The 20,684-nt window shown below is 45.7% G+C and overlaps 1 protein-coding gene and 1 long non-coding RNA gene across 4 annotated transcripts; both read left to right on the top strand.

Annotated features, from left to right (window-relative positions):
* Positions 1-10,320: 10,320 nt before the first annotated feature.
* LOC128409511 (uncharacterized) lies at positions 10,321-12,571 on the top strand. Of its 2 annotated transcripts, none has more exons than XR_008329233.1 (3): positions 10,321-10,387; positions 11,391-11,599; positions 12,267-12,571. It is a non-coding gene; the product is annotated as an uncharacterized LOC128409511 (long non-coding RNA). The 2 variants fall into 2 exon arrangements; XR_008329232.1 differs by having other exon boundaries at positions 12,028-12,571.
* A 1,205-nt stretch (positions 12,572-13,776) lies between these two features.
* On the top strand, positions 13,777-19,759 carry LOC128409426 (zinc finger protein 501-like). 2 transcript variants are annotated; one of them, XR_008329221.1, is made up of 2 exons: positions 13,777-14,542; positions 14,711-14,847. XR_008329221.1 is itself a non-coding variant. In XM_053379914.1 (2 exons), the coding sequence occupies exons 1-2, from the start codon at positions 14,419-14,421 to the stop codon at positions 17,738-17,740; spliced, it is 1,191 nt and encodes a 396-aa protein (XP_053235889.1). In that variant the 5' UTR covers positions 13,786-14,418; the 3' UTR covers positions 17,741-19,759. The 2 variants fall into 2 exon arrangements, 1 of the variants encoding a protein (XP_053235889.1); XM_053379914.1 differs by lacking the exon at positions 14,711-14,847 and adding an exon at positions 16,674-19,759 and having other exon boundaries at positions 13,786-14,542.
* The last annotated feature ends 925 nt before the right edge of the window (positions 19,760-20,684 follow it).

Genomic DNA, 20,684 nt, shown 5'->3' with positions numbered 1-20,684 from the left:
TTTTACAAACTCTAAAATATCCGATGACTTCCCTTCTTCTCTTTCCATGGTTCATTTTACATCTTATACACCCCTGTATATTTTGCTATAACCATTCAAATCAGTTTTCTCCTTTTACATCCATCAAACATTATTTACGGGGTTGAATTTGTCTTAATGCTGCCACTGTTTTCAGCTGTATACTGCTATTTTCCATATATTCAATTGTAGGGATATCGCGGAGTGGGGAGTGGGGCCCGGAGGGAGCACACTTCCCCACCAGCAGGCAGCCACGGTCTGCCTGCACGCGTGACCTTCGGGTGCAGGGAAACCACACACCCCCAGACAAGCCACATCTGTCTGGTACATCGTTCCACCTCTGCATGACCTTTCGCGATCTCAGCAGTTTGCGGTGTCCTGCCTGTAATCCTTTTCCATGAGACTTTTGTCTCCTACGTCATACACTGTGCAAGGGGAAAATGACGCTGTGGAATAGGTGCCAAAATAGCTTTGTACCACCCCACAATCTCGAGACGGAAGATGTGTAAAGGTCACAGCCCAAAAATGTATCTACCTGGCTTGCATATTTGTCTCAATAAAAAGAGGCTCCACAGGAATGGTGGTAGCTCGCTCGCTCGCTTCAGACTACCTGTGCGCAGCTCACATCATGATCAACACCTGTCTTGGGCCTTCACTTCATCTGGCGCTCAACGTCTTTGGGGCTAGACTACTCACTTCTTCCGGCAAGGGTTTCAGACGCATCCCAGCATCCTCTATAAAGGATCCCAGTGAGTATACGAAGGAAGGAAGATGGGGGGTTACGTTTCTGCCCAACGATTGCAACATCGTAAAGATCTCCAATATTTGCTCTCAAAAGCACGGCATCCCTATTCCTCCAAAGCACTTGATGCTCTCTTGAAGGAAATTGATGCCCGGTGTCCCTGGTATCCAGAGAGCGGGTCTCTCCGGCTCAGGGACTGGGAGCAAATAGGGCAGACCCTGCACTCAGCGCCGCGATCGCCAGTGCAAGTGCTTCAAACGTGGCACTTCTGCAGAGATGCGGTTCAGTGGTTCGGCCCTGCAGAAGTTCAGCCTGTTCTTACTCTTCTCAACCCATCTGTTGCTCCCGCCCTGATGAGGGTGGAAGTTGCAGTTCCGCTGAGGCTGGCTTGCACGCAGCCAGCGCCTGAGAAACCAACAGCTGCAGCTGTGGTTTATCAGGGTTCTCAGCAATCCTCTCTTGTATCTCAACCCAAAAAACTTTCTTCTGATACTTCATTTCAGCCCTCAAGTCTGCCTGGCTTGGCAGATCCAGCGGTGCTTTTTGAGTCGGTAAGGGCTCAGAATCTCGCCGCTGAAGAGCAAATGGTTAAGGAGGCAAAAGCATCTTCTCACCTAACTGTGGAAGAGCTTGCTGACCTAAACATGCTGAGTCTGGCCGTAAGGGCACCGGACGCTCAGGATCAACAAGTTAGCTGTTGGGACCCTCAGCCTTATTCTGTAATCAGAAAGGTGGAAAAAGCCGATAATGAATTGGCTTTGACCAGTACCCATTCATGTGGACTCAAACCTTGCATTGACTCCTGATGATTGGAAATCTGTCATGAAAATGCTCTTGAATCCTGGCCAGTTTGTCAGTTGGCTTAGTACTTTTCGCCAAGCTGCAGAGCATCAAGCCCATACGCATGCTGCCCAAAGCCTTCTCCTTGAACATCTGGCAGGAGGAGCACAGTCTAGTACTTTGGACAGGCAAAGTCAGCTGCCTCAAAAGTATTTTCCCTTAATTGCTGCATGCGATTTGCAGGCATTTAAGAAAGTCGTTGTGAACCTGCAAACTCAATTGCTACAGAAAAAGTTTCCTGTGATTTCTGCATGCGCCCTACATGCCCTTCAAGCCCATAAAGCTAGTCCGCTTGTAGGTGCTTTGTTTTACCCAGGGAACAGCCATTAATCGGGTCACCCTCTGACCCAGGACCAAAAAAGAGGGAATGTTTTCCTGTTCAGATAGCCCCACAGCCAGTAACATCTTTGAAAAACCTGCCACCAACGGCAGTGCGGGGCTGAATTTACTTATGAATTTGCTGTAATTAATTATGCAGGAAGACATCATTTTTTCATTTGCTCAGGGAGGTTCATCTCATTCCCATCTCAGGCCAGGGGGTATCTTTTCCCCTGAAACTGTGGGTTTGATCCTCCACTAGTCCCACGTAATCTCTGCAAAAGGGACAACTGATTCTGTCTACATAGGTCTTCAGAACACAAGCGTGGCCACAGACTCTGCTAACGGGAGTCTGTTGCTCAACAGCTTTTTTTTTCCTTCTATGCTTGCATTTGCAGACACTCACCGAAAAAGGGGGGTTTCCACCCTTCCGGCTTCTTCTATAGTTGTGCTTTACAGAAGCCAAATTCAAACCTTGAAATCATGTCTGATTTTGTCTCAGCATTGCCCTTAAAGTGGCTGACGCAAGAGCCTATTTGGATGGACCAATGACCAATCTCAGGGCAAAAAATTAAATGCTTTATATGCCCTGGTAGCAGAGCAACTTAAGGTTCCGACTAGGTCCTGAAATCTGCTTCTACTTGCCCAATTAGAATTTCCCAAACCTTTATAAGTTACCCACTGCACAATTTCAGCCTCTGCTGAGTTGCAAAGAGAAGCAAAAGCCCTTTCAGAGGGTATTTCCATAACTGCTAGCCATTGCACATGTTCTGCTGAACTAAAATGCCTCACTGGCACAGCGCTTATAGATGGATCAGACGCTGTTAGATCTTTGCGTTTAGCGATCTTAGTCACCACACACACAATCCCACAAACATGCTTTACGTCCCACGGACACAAAAGCAGTCTACATTATAGGAATAGCTGTACCTTGCCACCATTCATCCCAAAGTGCTCCCACATTGAAGCTGTGACAGATCTTATTAGGACCATTTTTGAGCATTACAGCTCACTGGCTTTGACCTTGTGCTTAATGCACTGCCCCTTCCACCAAGCCAATGTGGTCATTTTAATGCAACATCCTGTACTTTGGCAAATTGCTCTCGCAGTTTGTAAGAGAATTAAATATTTTAACTTACCCAAGATGTTTGCCTGCCTGTCACCTACGCGTTTCTCTCTGAACTCTGCTGCTCAGCACCCATCCCCGAAGCCATCTACTGACAGAGCACGGGGGAGGGGGGTGCTGGAACCAACTTCCTGGAACTGTAGAGTGATGTATTTTAAATTGTTCCACCTTAACTTGTTTCCCTCTCCTCAATGAGCGGAAATTGCTGTTTTTGATTTTAGTTTTCTAAACTTTTCAGCCACACTCTGCAAATTGGTGCTGGATTCACAATATGCCTATCAATTGATTCATTGATTACCAATAAGTCAAATCATAGATTAAAATCTTATTTGAGTCTTTTTCTTTTTTTGCTGTGTGCGTCTCATCAGCTAGCACGCTGTAAGTTTTTGTGGTAAACCACGTCCTTGCGCGTAACCTGCACAGCTCGCTCTCTGCAGGAAATGAGAGGGCGGATGCGCCTCTGCGTAACTTAGCAACCAAGGCTTGTTTACAGACTGGTAGAACTTTTGATGTTTTTTCATCTAAGAAAAAAGTTAGCTGAACAATTTCGTTTACCTTTACTGCCAGCCAGAGCCCAGCTGGCTCAGTCTCTTAATCTCAAAGCTTGCTCACATTGCTCCATGTAATCTCAAGCATTTCCACATGCTGTGACTCCTAGCGACACAGAAGCCTTGCAATTGTGGCCAAGGGACTGTGCATTTTTAAGCCATATTCCACAGTCCACACGTGAAACCCTTCCAGGGTTCATAACAACTCAAAGGTTGCGCAACAAATGATTGCCTGTATTGTTATGGGCCAAGCCCAAACGCTTAACATTCCTGCTTATTGTTTCTGTTTATTGCTTCCATCTTTTCCAGCAATCCTGCATCAATGGGGTACTTCTCTTACCCACAATAGTCCCTGTAATTCCACAGGTTAAACAAGTGTGGAATGGGCCAATTACTCCCCAAAGACACTTTTGGAAAACATTAGGAAAGGGGGAGAAGTGTAGGCCCTAGGCAACATCCAGCATAAATTTAACACCTTGCGGTTTTTCATTTTGAAGCCTTAGTTTACAAGGGATTCATTTTGCCCGCTTGCCCCAGGACCGAGGAGAGAACAAAAGCACCAGGGAAGCAACTTCCTCTTCAGAGAAAAAAGTTTTATTGAGATCTGCGCAGAGGCAACCAGTGGAATCCTTTCCAAAGACTGGCCACCCCAATACAAGTAAACAAGCATTTTTATACCTGAGAACATACCCATCTCCCCAATTCCCCCCAATCAGCTGGCAAGGTTATGCTTATTACCTTATATGCATATGGCTATATGGCTAGCGAAGCCCCCTCCCTTTCTTGTTTGTGAGTCCTTCTTCTTTTGCGTTACTCAAGCCGAAAGCATAAAACAAGAAGTAGCTTCTGGCTTGCAGAACTGAAGCAATTGCGGTTTTTGCTAGCTGCTTTACCACAACTGCAGAAGTTAGTTTGGGTGCAGATAATATTGAGTTTAACCCTTCCTTCTCCCTTCAATTTAACCATTTTGCCTTTGATTCAGACAGGTTTGCACCAGCAGACGGACATCTCCACAAGTCCAAGGACCTTCAACAACCTTTTATATCAACAGCTACCGGATCTGCAGCAGACCTGAAGTGGCATGGCCTTGTGGCCCCTGACCACCTGGGGGCGGGTCTATGCTTTATTTTCTACCCCTACAGGTTTCCTGTGAGTTCCAGTTCGGTGTGTAAGCAGATGAAAACATTACAAGATTGCAATAACACTTGTAATGTAGCAATTGCTATGGAGAAAATGGAGTGATGTAAAATATGGACTATTGAACAGTATGCAGTTGAACCCATGGAGGGGAAGGTGAGAAGTCCAAAGATTTAGAGAGATCTTTAAATATAGATATGTATGGCTGTATTGTTATAATCTTATACTTGTAAAATCAAATAAAAACTATTAAAAGAATTGATGAGTTGGTTGTGTTGAGTGCTCACAGCCCATCCCAAGCAAAACGTTCAGGTTCATTGGGCCCTTAATCCAAAATGGGGGCTGAAGGGGCCACATGGGTCAGGGGGACTTGAAACCCATTCCTTGTGACCAAGAACAAGAGGAAATTCACATAGGGGGTCCAAGCAACCCACCCTGAAAACAATATTAGCTTCATCCCTCTCTTAAACCAAAATAGGATTTCAGGGGCCACTTGGAAGTTTGGGGCGCTCTAACACAACCCTTGGGATTGCAGGGGGATGAGATGGTTGTGCACAACCTGCCACCCTCAAAAATATGTTTGTGGTGACATTTAAAACTAGCCCATTTGGGGTGTCCTAAAAGCACAAGGGAAAGAAGGAAGAGCACAGCCACTTTTCACTTGTGATGTAGGCTTTTTGCTCTATCCCTCTCACCGTCTGCAGCTGTTTAGGGAATTGACAAGACAGGGGATATTTTATGCACCAGACTTTTCAGACTCAGTGCGAGAAATTATGAATCTCTGGAGAAATCCCTGGGAAAAATAAGAATATTTATGAGGCGGGGAAGCATCGCCCTGGCAACCTTCTGGAGTCTCTCTGTGGCTTGAGGAGCAGATGCAGAGCTGGAGAAAACATGTTTGCAAGAACACAGAGAAGCAGCTGCCCTGTTTTGACATGGGCCAGCATAGGGTGGAAAGGTCAGCTTGGACTTTAGATAGCAATGCACCTTCGTTGGGGTCAGGACCAATATATTCTTTTAGGATGTATGCAAATATATACACGCTCTACATAGAGTACCTACATCTGAGCCCTGTGAACTCATGAAACCCATTCCCTTTACAAGGAGATTCTTATTCTTATTCTTTTTTATTTATTGAGTTTATATACTGTTGTATACATAGAGGTTTCAGGGGAGTTCACAGAAAAGATCACAACATATATAACCAGAATAAAAACAACAACCCAATAACACCTACCCCCCGAAAGGAGCCACATTTTAAAAGGGTATAGGATGTCAATCAGGTCAACCAAAGGCCTGGTTAAAGAGGAAGGTTTTTGCCCGGTGCCTAAAGGTGTATAATGAAGGCGCCAGGCAAACTTCCCTGGCAAGAGCATTCCACAGACAGGAAGCCACTGCAGAGAAGGCCCCGTTCTCGTGTTGCTGCCCTACAGACCTCTTGAGGAGGAGGCACACGAAGGAGGGCCTCAGAAGATGATCTCAGGGTCCCAGTAGGTTTATATGGGAAGAGGCGGTCCTTGAGGTATTGCAGTCCTGAGATCATTCTGACATGCTTGGATCTCCACATCCCCCAGGCCATCTTCCCCCTTACCAGACACATTCTCCACTAACAACCTTCCGCACCATCTGAATTATCACAGAAACTTTGCCTACTTGCACATTCTCTGAGGTTTACAAAGAACTCCAAGGATTTTCAGTCATCCCCACCAAACAGAACTTTATTTCTCCAATACAACACAACTTAAGTACAGGCAACTCGCCGTTTGGGTCATCGCACAGCAGCAGTCATGCAAAAGCCCATTTTGCCCCCCCCTTGTCTTCTGGGTCCGAAAATGACGTGTGGGTTGCACACGCACGTCAATCTATCGCTCGCACGATGGTTTCCACCTCCATAAGAAAAAATCCTTACTAAAATACTAAATTTCATAGCGTAAGTTATGACCTGCTTATCTCCCATACAGCCGTAACATATAATTCATCTCTAACAGCAACAGCTTGGAAGGAAAAGGAGGGGGGAATCAATGATGAAGTATTTAAATTACATCTTTAAATATTCCCTCATTGCGAGAAGTGAGGTTACAGGGAACCAGGCAGAGGGCCTTCTCGGTAGTGGCGCCTGCCCTGTGGAATGCCCTCCCTTCAGTTGTGAAGGAAATAAGTAGCTATCTTATCTTTAAAAGACATCTGAAGGCAGCCCTGTTTAGGGAAGCTTTTAATATTTAACGCTGTATTGTTTTTAACACTCGATTGGAAGCTGCCCAGAGAGGCTGGGGAAACTCAGCCAGATGGGCGGGGTATAAATATTATTATTATTATTATTATTATTATTAATAATAATAATAATAATAATTCAAAATTATGTATAAGTAAGGCATCTTTTCTATCTACACCGATGTCCCTATGATGAGCTTTCTACCTGAACAATCTTCCACATTTTCTACGCTAACATCCTTCTGAAGATTTCTTCTTCTCTAGTAGGATTTCTGTTTATCACTGAAACTTTTTTCCATCCTTCGTGGGCTTAGTTCGTTCAGGGAATCATAGAGTCGGAAGGGCCTGGATGGTAATCTAGTCCAAACCCCTGCAATGGGAGAATCTTAACTAAAGCATTCATGACAGGTGGCTGTCCAACACTCCAAGGAAGGAGAGTCCACAATCTTCCAAGGTGAGGGAGTCCGTTCCACTGTCAAACATCTCTTACTTGTCGGAAAGTTCTTCCTGACATTTAGTCAGAATCTTCTTCCTTGGAACTTGAATCCATTGGATCTGATCCTACCCTCCAGAGCAAGAGAAAACAAGCTTGCTCCATCTTCCATGGGACAGACTTTTAGATATTTAAGTTGCTCTATCACATCTCCTCTCAGTTTCCTCTTTTCCAGGCTACACATACCCAACTCCTTCAACCGTTCCTGAGACTTGTTTCCAGACCCTTCATCATCTTGGTCGGTCTCCTCTGCGCATACAATCTTCTTCAATTGTGGTGCCCAGAACTGGACACAGTATTCCATGTGTCTGCTGATCGAGGCTAAATAGAGCAGTACTATTCAGCCTTGGTCAGGCCACACCTAGAATATTGTGTCCAGTTCTGGGCACCACAATTTAAGAAAGCCTCTCCTCCTTACAGAGGGGAGGAGTTGTGAGCGGGAGCTGTTTCCCGTGTTGGCAGGGGGTGTTCCGGCCCCTGCCCAGCTGGCCTGGCTGCCACATCGCGCCCCCTGGTAGCCAACCAGTCAGGTGGAGGCTTGGGGGTGGGGTTTAGCCGCTCAAATGCTGCAGCGGCAATGCTTCCCTTTCATTGCGCTGCTGGTTTTCGTCAGATCAGCCACACACCATAGCTTGGTTCTTGACCTTGCTATGGACCTGTGGTTGGTTGCCTTGGTTGCCGAACTGGCTAATTGGCACCAGCCACTTGGTTTTTCTCCTACCTCGTAGCAAATCATCACAACTTTTTGGATATTGGCGGTTAGGCATTGGAATATGTTTGCGTATTGGAGGGCAGGGTGTGGCCATCGCCTTCCTCTGCACTTTATGGGTAGTCCGCTAAAGGAATCTGGCGGTCGTGGATCCTGTCCGACGCCCTTGTGGTGGCTAGGGCCATGGCACGACCCCCGGTGACATCAGGGGGAGCTTACAGTTGTATTTGCATCAACAGGCTCCTCCTACTGGTGGTTAACCCTTGTTAGACTCACCCCTTCCTGTTGTTTTATCCAATGCCTAAGCCAATACCTCTCACATGCTGTAATCAATAAAGTTGTGGCCTTTTTTAGTCCATTAACCTAATAAGGTGAAGGAAAGGATTGGACCCTGATTAATAAAATACACACGAGGCTTGGCCAGCAAGACTCTGGGAGGAAATGCCAATAATAATCTGCCACACCCTGGCCCAGGTCCCTTTTATTAACAGAAGAACTCTTAACACAGCTATTGTAAGAACCAATCAGATTTCCTCTGAGCATTTCAAAAAATCCCCCACGTGGGACAAAGTCAGATCAGAGAAATCCTTTTAACTACAAAGAAACTATTTCCTACTTGAGCATGCATATGTGGTTAAGCTAAATAAACAGGAACCAAGGAGGAATGCATTTAGAAAACCCAGAGATCATAAACCTATAGGAAAGAAAAATAGTATTTACCATCTCCTTGTGGACTCTCTTCCTGGCCCTTAAGATTTACCTAAAGATTAACAAAATCTACATCAAAGCTACTTTTATCTTTATGTTCTGAGGATGCCCGGTGAAGCAACTGGTTTGTGTTTTAGCATGCTATACACGACTGTCAGGCAGAGAGAAAATGGCAGAGGTGCAGAGGCTTGTGGGATTTGATCAGAAATCATGTCAAATGGCTCAAGCCCAGTCAAAGCAATGCGTTCATTGCTGACACAATGACTTGCTACATTTCCCATAATTCCTCATAGCAATCCCACCTGACCACCACAATGAACTGCTGGAGTCATGTTGTGTGGGGGAGAGACACCGCATCCTGACACTTTCATCAAGGTGCCTCCTGGGTAGGCTTAGTCGCCATGGAATAAGAGAAGAGGTCCTCTTGTGGATCAGGAATGGAAGTTGCAGGAAGCAGAAAATAGGTTTAAGTGGATAGTTCCTTCAAATGGGGGGCTGTGGTGCCAGATGTTCTTGACCAAAAGCTCGCAAGAACAATCTGGCCACATCATGTTGCACCAGCGAGATTCTGGACCAGACCCAAGGGCAGCCCCAGAAAGAGTGCATTGCAGCAGTCCAGCTCCAAGTTTTCCAGTGCTCCAGTGGTCAGGCCATTCCTGTTCACAAAGAGCCCTAGAGGACACGTGGGTCTCTAGTGACAAAGGCGTATCCAAGAGTACCCCCAAACTATGCATTTGCTACATAGGCTTAGGATCCAAGGCCATTATTGTGAAAATGAATTAACTGTAAGTAAAGAACCCTTTTTCTGTACCAGTCGGTCTCCTGAGTATTTTATTTTACCTTTTTAGTCATGCTAATGTGTGAATGAGACCGATTTTGAGTGGTGCCATGGCTGGCACAACCAAAGAAGTTGCCCCCCTGTGCCATGCAACATATGAGTGGGCCTCCCTGCCTCCACCTGCCGCCAGGTAGGAGAACAAAAGCCAGAGTTGTCTGAGTGGGTGGAGCTGGAAGCAGGGTGGAAGTTGGACGCGCAAAGACGTACATGCTCTGTGCTGGATTCAAAGCAGGGACTAATGCAGTGCTGATGCTCCGTGGAGGATTAATGCGGTGAAGCCCTACTACCTATGCTCAGGTTGCATACGCAGTGGTACCTCGGGTTAAGAGCTTAATTCGTTCCGGAGGTCCGTTCTTCACCTGAAACTGTTCTTAACCTGAGACACCACTAATGGGGCCTCCCGCTGCCGCCGCCACGCGACTTCTGTTCTCATCCTGAAGCAAAGTTCTTAACACGAGGTAATATTTCTGGGTTAGCGGCTCCTCCTGGGCTCCTGCCTTGGAGGAGGAGAGAGCGGGGCTCCGCTTGTGCTCGGCTTGCCAAGGGTTAAAAGGCACAGAGCTGGCTTTCTAGAGAGGACAGGAAGTGGAGGCGGGGGGGGCAAGGTCCTCCCAGCAAAAGCCCCTCCCTCGCCATTCCCGCCTGCAAGCGGAGGGGCTGCTTCCGTCTCCCTCTCTCTCTTGCAAGAGCTGCCTGGGGGTGAGTCTCGCCTCCCTCTCCCTCCGGGTGCAGTGGGGAGAAGGGGCTGCGGGGAGGATGCCTGGGGGGCTGGTCAGATCATGCATGGGGGGCGCCAAAGGGGGGGGCGCGGGGGCCAGGGCTCTGCCCCGCTCTTCTTGCTTGCCCCCTGGGGGAGGGGGAGGGGGTCTGGGAGGGGGGAGCCTGCAGAGAGAGCCCTGGAGTCTCGATCAAGAGCTGAGGAGGAGGAGGAGGAGGAGGAGGAGGAGGAAGGGGGTTCTTCCTCTTGGCCAGCATCGCTACTGTGTCTTTTCTCCAAGCAGAAACTGCTACATTTTTAGCAGGGCGATGAGAGCCTGATCTCGGTGTGTTTTTCCATGAGTAGAATACAGTGGTACCTCGGGTTAAGTACTTAATTCGTTCCGGAGTTCCGTTCTTCACCTGAAACTGTTCTTAACCTGAAGGACCTCATTAGCTAATAATAATAATGGGGCCTCCCGCTGCTGCTGTGCCGCCGGAGCATGATTTCTGTTCTCATCCTGAAGCAAAGTTCTTAACCTGAGGTACTATTTCTGGGTTAGCAGAGTCTGTAACCAGAAGCATTTGTAACCTGAATCGTATGAAACCCAAGGTACCACAGTATGTCCTTTTATTTAAAATGCATCTCTGGGTTATTTGTGGGGCATAGGAATTTGTTCATTTTTCTTTCTTTTTTTTTTTATAATATTTTTATTAAACAATTTTTTATATAACAGAAACAAAACATACATCAAACAGTAATAAAACATAAAACAAGTACCATTTCATAACCTAATTTCTAAACCTTACTTCCTCGACCTCCTCTTACTTCCCGTTTCTGTATTCCAAATTCTTACAGTTATTCAGCGAAATCTTGCCTTATTTTATTATAAATTTATGGTATTCACCCTTATTCTCTTTATCATAACCATTACTGATAGTAACCATTTGTTTTAATCCAACATCATTCTAACTGTCCATTTTTCTTTCTTTATTCAAAATATAGTCTGGCCCACCACAAGGTCTGAGGGACGGTGGACCGGCCCATGGCTGAAAAAGGTTGCTGACCCCTGGTCTATAGCTCTCCTTCTGGAGCCAGAGAGGTCGGGATAGTCACTTTCAAGGCCACCATTTAAGATGTAGAGGTTTAGCCTGAAGGCTGTTTGAGCCAAGCAGATGCCTGCAAAGTTTGATTTCTGATCTTTGGAACAACGGGTGAGGAGGAATCCACTGGCTTCACGGTTGGGAGGAGACCATTTGTGCTGTGCATAAAGGGCATGATCATTAGGGCCCAATCTGGCATGGAGGTCCCCTCCTAAAACTCCAGATGCCTTTGGGTTAAGCAAAATAAGGTCAGTGGTATAAATTTCCCTTTCAACCCACAAGTTTCTGATCTGAGATTTCTGCCTCATTGGGGTCACATCAGCGTAAATTACCAACAGGGCCTGGTGGCTGAATTGTATCAACACTGCCCTGGCTTATGACTTGAATGAGGGGAGAGGGCTTGAAATGGCATGTAGGGTAGTGGAGACTAAGACCCCCAGGCCCCCTTTCGCTCTTCCACGCTTTACCTCTAGATCCTCCCCAGTTGAGAATGAATGAAATCCGTTGAGTAACGGCTCATCCGCTGTCCATGTTTCCAGGATCATTATGACGCAATGGTGGGAGAGAAACTCTTTAAAACAAGGATCTCTGCTGGATGCAGACCACCCGGCCACATTCCAGGATAAAAGCCAGGTCACTTGATTGTCATGCAGTTGCATTGTGGGTAATTTTTGCAGGAGCAAGAGCTTCGCATTGGTTTGAGATGGTTGTAACTGCGTCTCCTTCTGTGATGAGGGAGAAGGTGCTGTACCATCATGTTCCTGCTCCTCTGTTCTAGCGAGGAGACTGGGAGAATCAGTGCAGTGTGGTCAGCAAAATGTGAATTCCAGGCAAGCAGGGCTGTCATCTCTTCAGCAGGGGAGACTTCCTTTCACTTGTCCGAGGAGAGGAGAGGGGAACTGTTTCTCCTGTGAATCCGGTTCCCTCAGGGCCAGGTGGGACTTCAGAGATGGGGAAGCACATGGGGCTCTATTTCCAGGTTGGGCTTCTTCAAGTGCTTGTCAGAGGTTTCTTTTGCTTGCAGGGCAGATTCTTTGGGGAATCGGCTACTTGGGGTTGTAAAGATTCCTTGTATACTACTGGTATACAGGAATATTCAGAAGAGTCACTCTCTGCATCACTTCCACTATTATTAGTAAAGTACCAGGGTGATCCTGCTGGGAGTACAAGATTCCCGATGGCTTCGCTCACCAGGGTCATAGGAACGTGCAAGCCCACTCACCACAACAAGGTGTTGATCCAGCGAGTGAGAAGTACATTTTTGCTAATTTAACCGGGGTTAAATACCACCTATACATTGTTTTCATGTAGTTCTCCTTTCTTAAAGTACATGCAGAAAATTTCAACTCTATGATAATAATAATAATTTATTATTTCTACCCTGCCTATCTGTCTGGGTTTCCCCATCCACTCTGGGCGGCTTACAACAGAATATTAAAATACAATTATCTATTAAACATTAAAAGCTTCCCTAAACAGGGCTGCCTTCAGATGTCTTCTAAAAGTCTGGTAGTTGTTTTTCTCTTTGACATCTGGTGGGAGAGCATTCCACAGAGCAGGTGCCATTACCGAGAAGGCCCTCTGCCTGGTTCCCTGTAACTTGGCTTCTGGCAGGGAGGGAACCCCCAGAAGGCCCTCGACCTCAGTGTCTGGGCAGAACAACGGGGGTGGAGACGCTCCTTCAGGTATACTGGGCTGAGGCCGTTTAGGGCTTTAAAGGTCAACAACAACACTTTGAAGTGTGCTCGGAAATGTACTGGGAGCCAGTGTAGGTCTTTCAAGACCAGTTTTATGTGGTCTCGGTGGCCTAACTTCCAAATCTAACTTCCAAAGCCTTTCTAAGTCCATCCTTAATTTATTATTTCCCACATCCTTCGCCCATTTTATCATAACGCATTTAACCTGGTCCTCTTTAGTGTCCCATTCCAAAAGCAGATCGTTCATTTTTGACAGCAGTTTTGTACTACCTTCTACTATTCCTCTCTGAAATCTTGACACTTGATAACTAAATCTTTTCTTTTTATGATTTTTAAAAGTTTCGTTTAGTTGTAAATATTGTAACCAGTCTATTACATTTTCTCTTACTTCTTCAAAGTCCTTTAATTTTAATTGGTTGCCAGTTTCTGTTAACAGCTCTTTATGTGTTGGCCAATTTATCCTCATATGTACTTTTTTCAAAAATATTGCTTCTAATGGGGAAAGTCACCATGCTGTTTTCTTTTCAAATAAATCTTTATATTTCCCCCCAAACTTTGAGAATTGAGTTTCTTATTATGACTATGAAACCTTTTATGATCTTTTGCCTTATGATACCATAGATAAGCATGCCTGGCGTTGCAGTCTTCAGGCTTGGGGACAAGATGGTGCCTGGTTTCTGCACCAAGTTCTATCCATAAGCCCCTCTGAGTTCAATGGGATCTACTCTCAGGTCTGTACTGTGCAGACCATGCCGGCCTTACGAAGTGGGGAGAGGAGTAAACAGAGGAAATTGGAACCACTGGAAAGGTTTATAAATGGGGTTTCTGTTGGGAAGGGGCTGCCCCATTTGTGCTTTTCCAGGGGCAGGAGAATCCAGTGAGAGCCAGTGTGGGGTAGTGGTTAAGAGCGGTAGACTCGTAATCTGGGGAACCGGGTTCGCGTCTCCGCTCCTCCACATGCAGCTACTGGGTGACCTTGGGCTAGTCACACTTCTCTGAAGTCTCTCAGCCCCACTCACCTCACAGAGTGTTTGTTGTGGGGGAGGAAGGCAAGGAGAATGTTAGCCGCTTTGAGACTTCTTCGGGTAGTGATAAAGCGGGATATCAAATCCAAAGTCTTCATCTTCTCTTCTTCTCCCCTGCAGGGCCGCTGAGGCTCCCTTTGTTTCTTCCTCTCTCCCAGGACCCTGCAGCTTGTGGTGGCTCCTTGACTCCTCAGGAAGGATAAAAGAGATGGATCCTGCAAAGCTAGCGAGGATGGAAGGGGGAAGATGGACGGTTGACCTGGTCAGGTTGTCTCCTGCATCCCTCCCCACAACGTCTGAGTGTTCCTCTCTAGGGCTCTCAGAGAGATCTGGTGAGTTCCAGGGGAGGGGAGATGGGGACATGGAGGGATGGAGCCAGAGAGGTATTGGGGCTTGCTCAGCCTGGGGGTGGGGGGAGGCAGGCAGGCGGGTGGAGATTGAGAAGGTGAGCACCTCTTTGGGCTCCACCACCTGCCTGCCTGCGCCTTAGCCATCTGCAGGGAATTTGAGCTAGGAATACATCACAGCTCCCCGGCCACCACGATGTATTGGCAGGTCAAAATGTCTAATATCTGTGCCGTGATCTGAATGCCCTACCAATGTCAAAAAACTTACAGCTCCATCACACAGCAGTAGAAGCAACGACTCTTTAAAGTAACGTGATGCTGCTTTGCAGTTTTAATGCAGATGGGGCCTATGCTGTGTGTCGCCCTTTTCTTTTTGGAATAATTTTTTATTTCCTTTTAAAAACAAGGAACATATGAATAATAAATGATACAAACATGTAGACCGGGTCTTCTCATGTTATTTGTATATCTCAAAACTAGCAGAATAAATTCGCAGGAATGTCTATAACATATGGTTCATCATTAATGGTCAGTGTATGAGTTCTGGGTTCATGAATTGGTTTAAACTGAAACACAAAAACGGGAAGCAGGAGAGAACAGAGAGCATTCAACACCACATAGCTGGTTGTCTATTCAGGAGCTCTTCGTGGTTGTTGTACTTAGATTAAGATTAAGGAGAGCCAGTGTGGCGCAGTGGTTAAGTGCGGTGGACTCGTAATCTGGTGAACCAGGTTCGCATATCCGCTCCACCACATGTAGCTGCTGGGCGACCTTGGGCTAGTCACACTTCTCTGAAGTATCTCAGCCTCACTCATTTCTCATTCTCCTATTCCACTGTGTAAAATTTCCTCTATGCATCCTAAAAATTTCTTTCTACTTTTCAATCTGCCTTTAAAAATTGTTTCTGAGAGAATAATTAAGAGTACACTGGCAAAGTGGTCAAAATGTTAATGTCAGTTTCTGAGGTAAAACGTGTCACTTTACAACTCTGCACCTGTCTTTCTGGATTATTCGTGGTTTTCGTGGGACCCAAACCCATTTTCTGTAGTATTTATATGTGTGGAGGTTGCCCTGGGTTGTTTGACGCTTGAAAAACATAGCTTTTTTTCTCCTAGAAAAGACTCCACAAGATTCTCTGTTGAGAGTTTAAACAGAACACATTACATTACTTGATATACTAAAACACGTTTACATGTGCTTATATCTAATATATCTATATCTATATATATTCTTTATTGATTTACATTATTTCTACATTTATCCCATTCGTTATTCTAGATAATAAGCTACACTCAAAAAACCAAAATAATTCAACATCAAATAATGCTGCTACAAGAGATATGAAGAGTGAATTACAAGTGCTTCTATATATATGGGACTTTACAGACTTTTTCTGAGTCCCATAGCAGCATAAAACAGGCAGCAGGTGCTCTCACGGAAAATCTCTCACTCGGCAGTTGAGAACAGACCTAACTGAAAAAACGGCCTTCTGGAGTGACAGTCACCCTTTCCATAGCAACTTGGAGGCAACATTCACACACAGAGTTGTTTGTGAAGTTGAGGTAATTTCTGTCAGGTTTGGGTTTCTGTTTTAGCCTCTGCCCGTTTTTAAAGAGAAGACCAATGTTAGAGTTGGAGTGGATTTCATGATTGTGGCAACAAAAATCCGTCCTAGAAAAGAGCCAGAATTTCTGAACCTCTGGTTCTCAAAAATACGTCTGTGAATGCTGGTTGACAAAGACCATGACCTCTGTAGAAAGACCTCACATCTTCTGTTCTTACAGTGTGGTGTAGTGGTTAGGAGCGGTGGACTCGTAATCTGGTGAACTGGGTTCGATTCCCTGCTCCTCCACATGCAGCTGCTGGGTGACCTTGGGCTAGTCACACTTCCTTGAAGTCTCTCAGCCCCACTCACCTCACAGAGTGTTTGTTGTGGGGGAGGAAGGGAAAGGAGAATGTTAGCCGCTTTGAGACTCCTTCGGGTAGTGATAAAGCGGGATATCAAATCCAAACTCTTCTCTTCTTCTTCTCTTTGACAAATGTTCATTAGCATTGTTTAATAACTGGGGGCTCCATTTCTTCCTGAGGATCTAATTAGTTTCTGTCTTTGTTGCAGGTGGTGATGAATTAGAAATGCAGAATGGGGGAGACCATGACAAAATCCACACAGTGGAGAAGCCATATCAAAATTGGAAGTATGGAGAGAGCTCCAGTCAGAGTTTCCGTTCCCACCAAAGAACTCACAGTGAGAAGAAAGGCTATCAGTGCTCAGAATGTGGGAAGAGCTTCAGTCGGAAGGACAGTCTCACTTCTCATCACAGAATTCATACAGGAGAGAAACCCTATCAGTGCTTGGAATGTGGGAAGAGCTTCAGTCAGAGTGGGGCTCTCACTTCCCACAAAAGAATTCATACAGGAGAGAAACCCTATCAGTGCTTTGAATGTGGAAAGAGCTTCAGTCACAGCACCCATCTCACTTCCCACAAAAGAATTCATACAGGAGAGAAACCCTATCAGTGCTTTGAATGTGGAAAGAGCTTCAGTCAGAGCATCCATCTCATGTCCCATCAAATAATTCATACAGGGGAGAAACCCTATCAGTGCTTGGAATGTGGAAAGAACTTCAGTCAGAGTGGGGGTCTCACTTCCCACAAAAGAATTCATACGGGGGAGAAACCCTATCAGTGCTTGGAATGTGGGAAGAGCTTCAGTCAGAGCAGCAGTCTCGCTTCCCATCAAATAATTCATACAGGGGAGAAACCCTATCAGTGCTTAGAATGTGGAAAGAACTTCAGTCAGAGCAGCAGTCTCGCTTCCCATCAAATAATTCATACAGGGGAGAAACCCTATCAGTGCTTGGAATGTGGAAAGAGCTTCAGTAAGAGCAGCAATCTCGCTTCCCATCAAAGGATCCATACAGGGGAGAAACCCTATCAATGCTTGGAATGTGGAAAGAGTTTTCGTCTGAGTGTGGCTCTCACTTCCCATCAAAGAATTCATACAGGGGAGAAACCCTATCAGTGCTTGGAATGTGGAAAGAGCTTCAGTTGGAAGGACAATCTCGCTTCCCATCAAAGAATTCATACAGGGGTGAAACCCTACCAGTGCTTGGAATGTGGGAAGAGCTTCAGAAAGAGGGCAGGTCTTACCCGCCATCAAAGAACTCATACAGTGGTACCTTAGGTTAAGAACTTAATTCGTTCTGGAGGTTGATTCTTAACCTGAAACTTTTTTTTTCTTTCAAAAAATTTATTAGTTTTTACAATATCAACGACAAACAAAAACATAAAACAAACAAGACATAACAAACATAAATCATAACCTTATTGAAAATAACAGTTATTTACTTTGTAAAACGACTTCCTCGTTTCCCCTTAGTTGAATTTCATTGCATATCCTTATAACGGTTTTCCAAATCCCAATTTTAATACCCTTTAAATTAAACATTAACATCTTTAAATCTTCTCCTTCTTGTATTAAACATATTATTTTATCAGTTAACATAAATACAATCCTAAGCCCTTTAAGTATCTGGACGCTATTTCCAGTTATTTTAGCTTAACAAATTTAGCTAAATAATCATTAAATTTCTTCCATTCTTCGTGGTGTTCCTCCTCCTTCTGGTCGCGTACGGCTAGCTCCATAAAATCCATCATCTTCATCTGCCATTCTTCTACTCTTGGTAATTCTTGAGATTTCCACTTTTTAGCTAACAAAATACAAGCCGCAGTTGTGGCATACAAAAATAGATTAACATCTTTCTTGGTCAATTCCAACCTGAAACTCTTCTTAACCTGAAGCACCACTTTAGCTAATGGGGCCTCCCGCTGCTGCCACGCTGCTCCCTCACAATTTCTGTTCTCACCCTGAAGCAAAGTTCTTAACCTGAGGTACTATTTCTGGGTTAGCGGAGTCTGTAACCTGAAGCGTCTGTAACCTGAGGTACCACTGTACAGGGCATGAAGCGTAATAGAAATGTGGAAACAGCTTCTCTTCCAAGAGGAGTCTAGCTTCCCATGAAGAAATTCATGTGATTGAGCAGGTGGTTGCTGAAGAACTCCAGGCATGCCTGGAGGATGGGGACCATTTGGATCCCTTCCAATCGGGAATCAGGCCTCATATTGGGACTGAAACTGCCTTGGTTGTGCTGGTCGATGATCTCCGGCACGCTAGGGACAATGGTGAAAGCTGTTTCCTGGTTCTGCTGGAGCTCTCAGTGGCCTTTGACACCATCGACCACGACATCCTTCTGCACCGTCTTCAGGGGCTGGGAGCTGAGGGTTATACAGTGGATCCACTCCTTCCTCCTGGGCCGTGTTCAGAAAGCGGTGGTGGGGGATCAGTGTTCAGACCCCTGGGCTCTCACTTGTGGGGTGCCTCAGGGTTCCATCCTCTCCCTCATGCTTTTTAACATCTACATGAAGCTCCTGGGAGAGATCATCAGGGGGTTTGGGCTGGGTGTTCATCAGTATGCGGATGATACCCTGCTCTAACTCTCTTTTAAATCGAAACCAGTGAAAGCGGTGAAGGTCCTGTGTGAGTGTCTGGAGGCATTTGGAGGATAGATGGCAGGTAATTGATTGTGGTTGAATCCTGACAAGACAGAAGTGCTGTTCTTGGGTGACAGGGGGCGGGCTGGTGTTGAGGACTCGCTTGGGCTACTGCAACACATTCTATGTGGGGCTACCTTTGAAGGTGACCTGGAAACTACAACTAATCCAGAATGCGGCAGCTAGACTGGTGACTGGGAGTAGCTGCCGAGACCACATAACACCGGTCCTGAAAGACCTACATTGGCTCCCAGTACATTTCTGGACACAATTCAAAGTGTTGGTGCTCATCTTTAAAGCCCTTAACCGCCTTGGCCCAGTATACCTGAAGGAGTGTCTCCACCCCCACCCCTATGTCTGGACACTGAGGTCCAACACCAAGGGTCTTCTGCTGGCTCCCTCACTGCGAGAAGTGAAATTACAGGGCCTTCTCGGTAGTGGCACCCGCCCTGTGGAATGCCCTCCTACCAGATGTCAAAGAAATAAACAACTGTCTGACTTTGAGAAGACATCTCAAGGGAGCCCTGTTTAGGGAAGCTTTTAATATGTGATGAATTATTGTATTTTAATATTTTGCTGGAAACTACCCAGAGTGGTTGGAGAAACCCAGCCAGACGGACGGGGTATAAATCAATTATTGCTATTGTTTTAAGGACTTTCCCATGCAATATGGGAATCCACATCCATCTGAAGTTCAGGAGCAGTTGGACAATCCCCAGATTCTGGGGATCTACTTTTGTGGTCATCTGGTAGAAAAAGGAGAACTGGGTATTATCATGAATAGTAGGAACAGTGTATCCATAAATTGCCCAAGAAGCCAAGAAGGAAAGGAAAAGGTGAGTGCTTTGCTGTGGTTCCAGGACAAATATCAGACAGTTGACCAACTACAGTCCCACACACAAAGAACACAAAGAACAAGACAAAATGCTGACCGTGGAGAACGGGAGGAGGTCTTCCAGGAATGCCTGCAGACTCTCAATATTTTGTGGGACTGAATCACATCCCAGAATATTAGACTAGGGACTCAGCTACATTACTCAAAAGACTGTGTTTTGAATGCATTGTAAACAAGCAACATGGTTTTTAAAAGCAGTGGTGGGGTGTCATAGGGCATCTGACGCCAGTGTTGAGTGCACCTGCTTCCAGGTTCCATCCCACCCTCACCTTTGGGAGAGTCCAAAAAGGAAAGAATGAAAAGCCCATGGCAGAGGCACAATTCCGTCTTAACACCGAACCAGCCATACCTGTGGGATTTTGTAGATGCTTGACACAGTTGACACATATCTAGAAATATCAGCTTAAGCATCTTCAAGAACAGCCAACAGGTTATTCCTCTTCCGACAGTCATAGTTTGGAATGTCTGCGTGCCCAGTAGAGAGCAGGTCTAGCAGGGCATCAGAAGTCATCCTTGCATTAGAATAATGGTCATAGATGACATAGCCGAGGGTGACATTGGGTAAGAGCCTGGGGTCCTGATTGATTTCAGGCAGCCAGGAAGGACAGGACATTCCAGAATTTCCCACGATAGCCACTGGAATGAAAAAGTGCCCTACATTGAATGAAAACGTTTCTAATTC

The sequence above is a fragment of the Podarcis raffonei genome, chromosome 2 (assembly GCF_027172205.1).
Source record: "Podarcis raffonei isolate rPodRaf1 chromosome 2, rPodRaf1.pri, whole genome shotgun sequence".
Taxonomy (NCBI): Eukaryota; Metazoa; Chordata; class Lepidosauria; order Squamata; family Lacertidae; genus Podarcis; species Podarcis raffonei.
The sequence above is the reverse complement of the archived record's forward strand: the minus strand, read 5'-3'. Positions and strand labels throughout refer to the sequence as shown.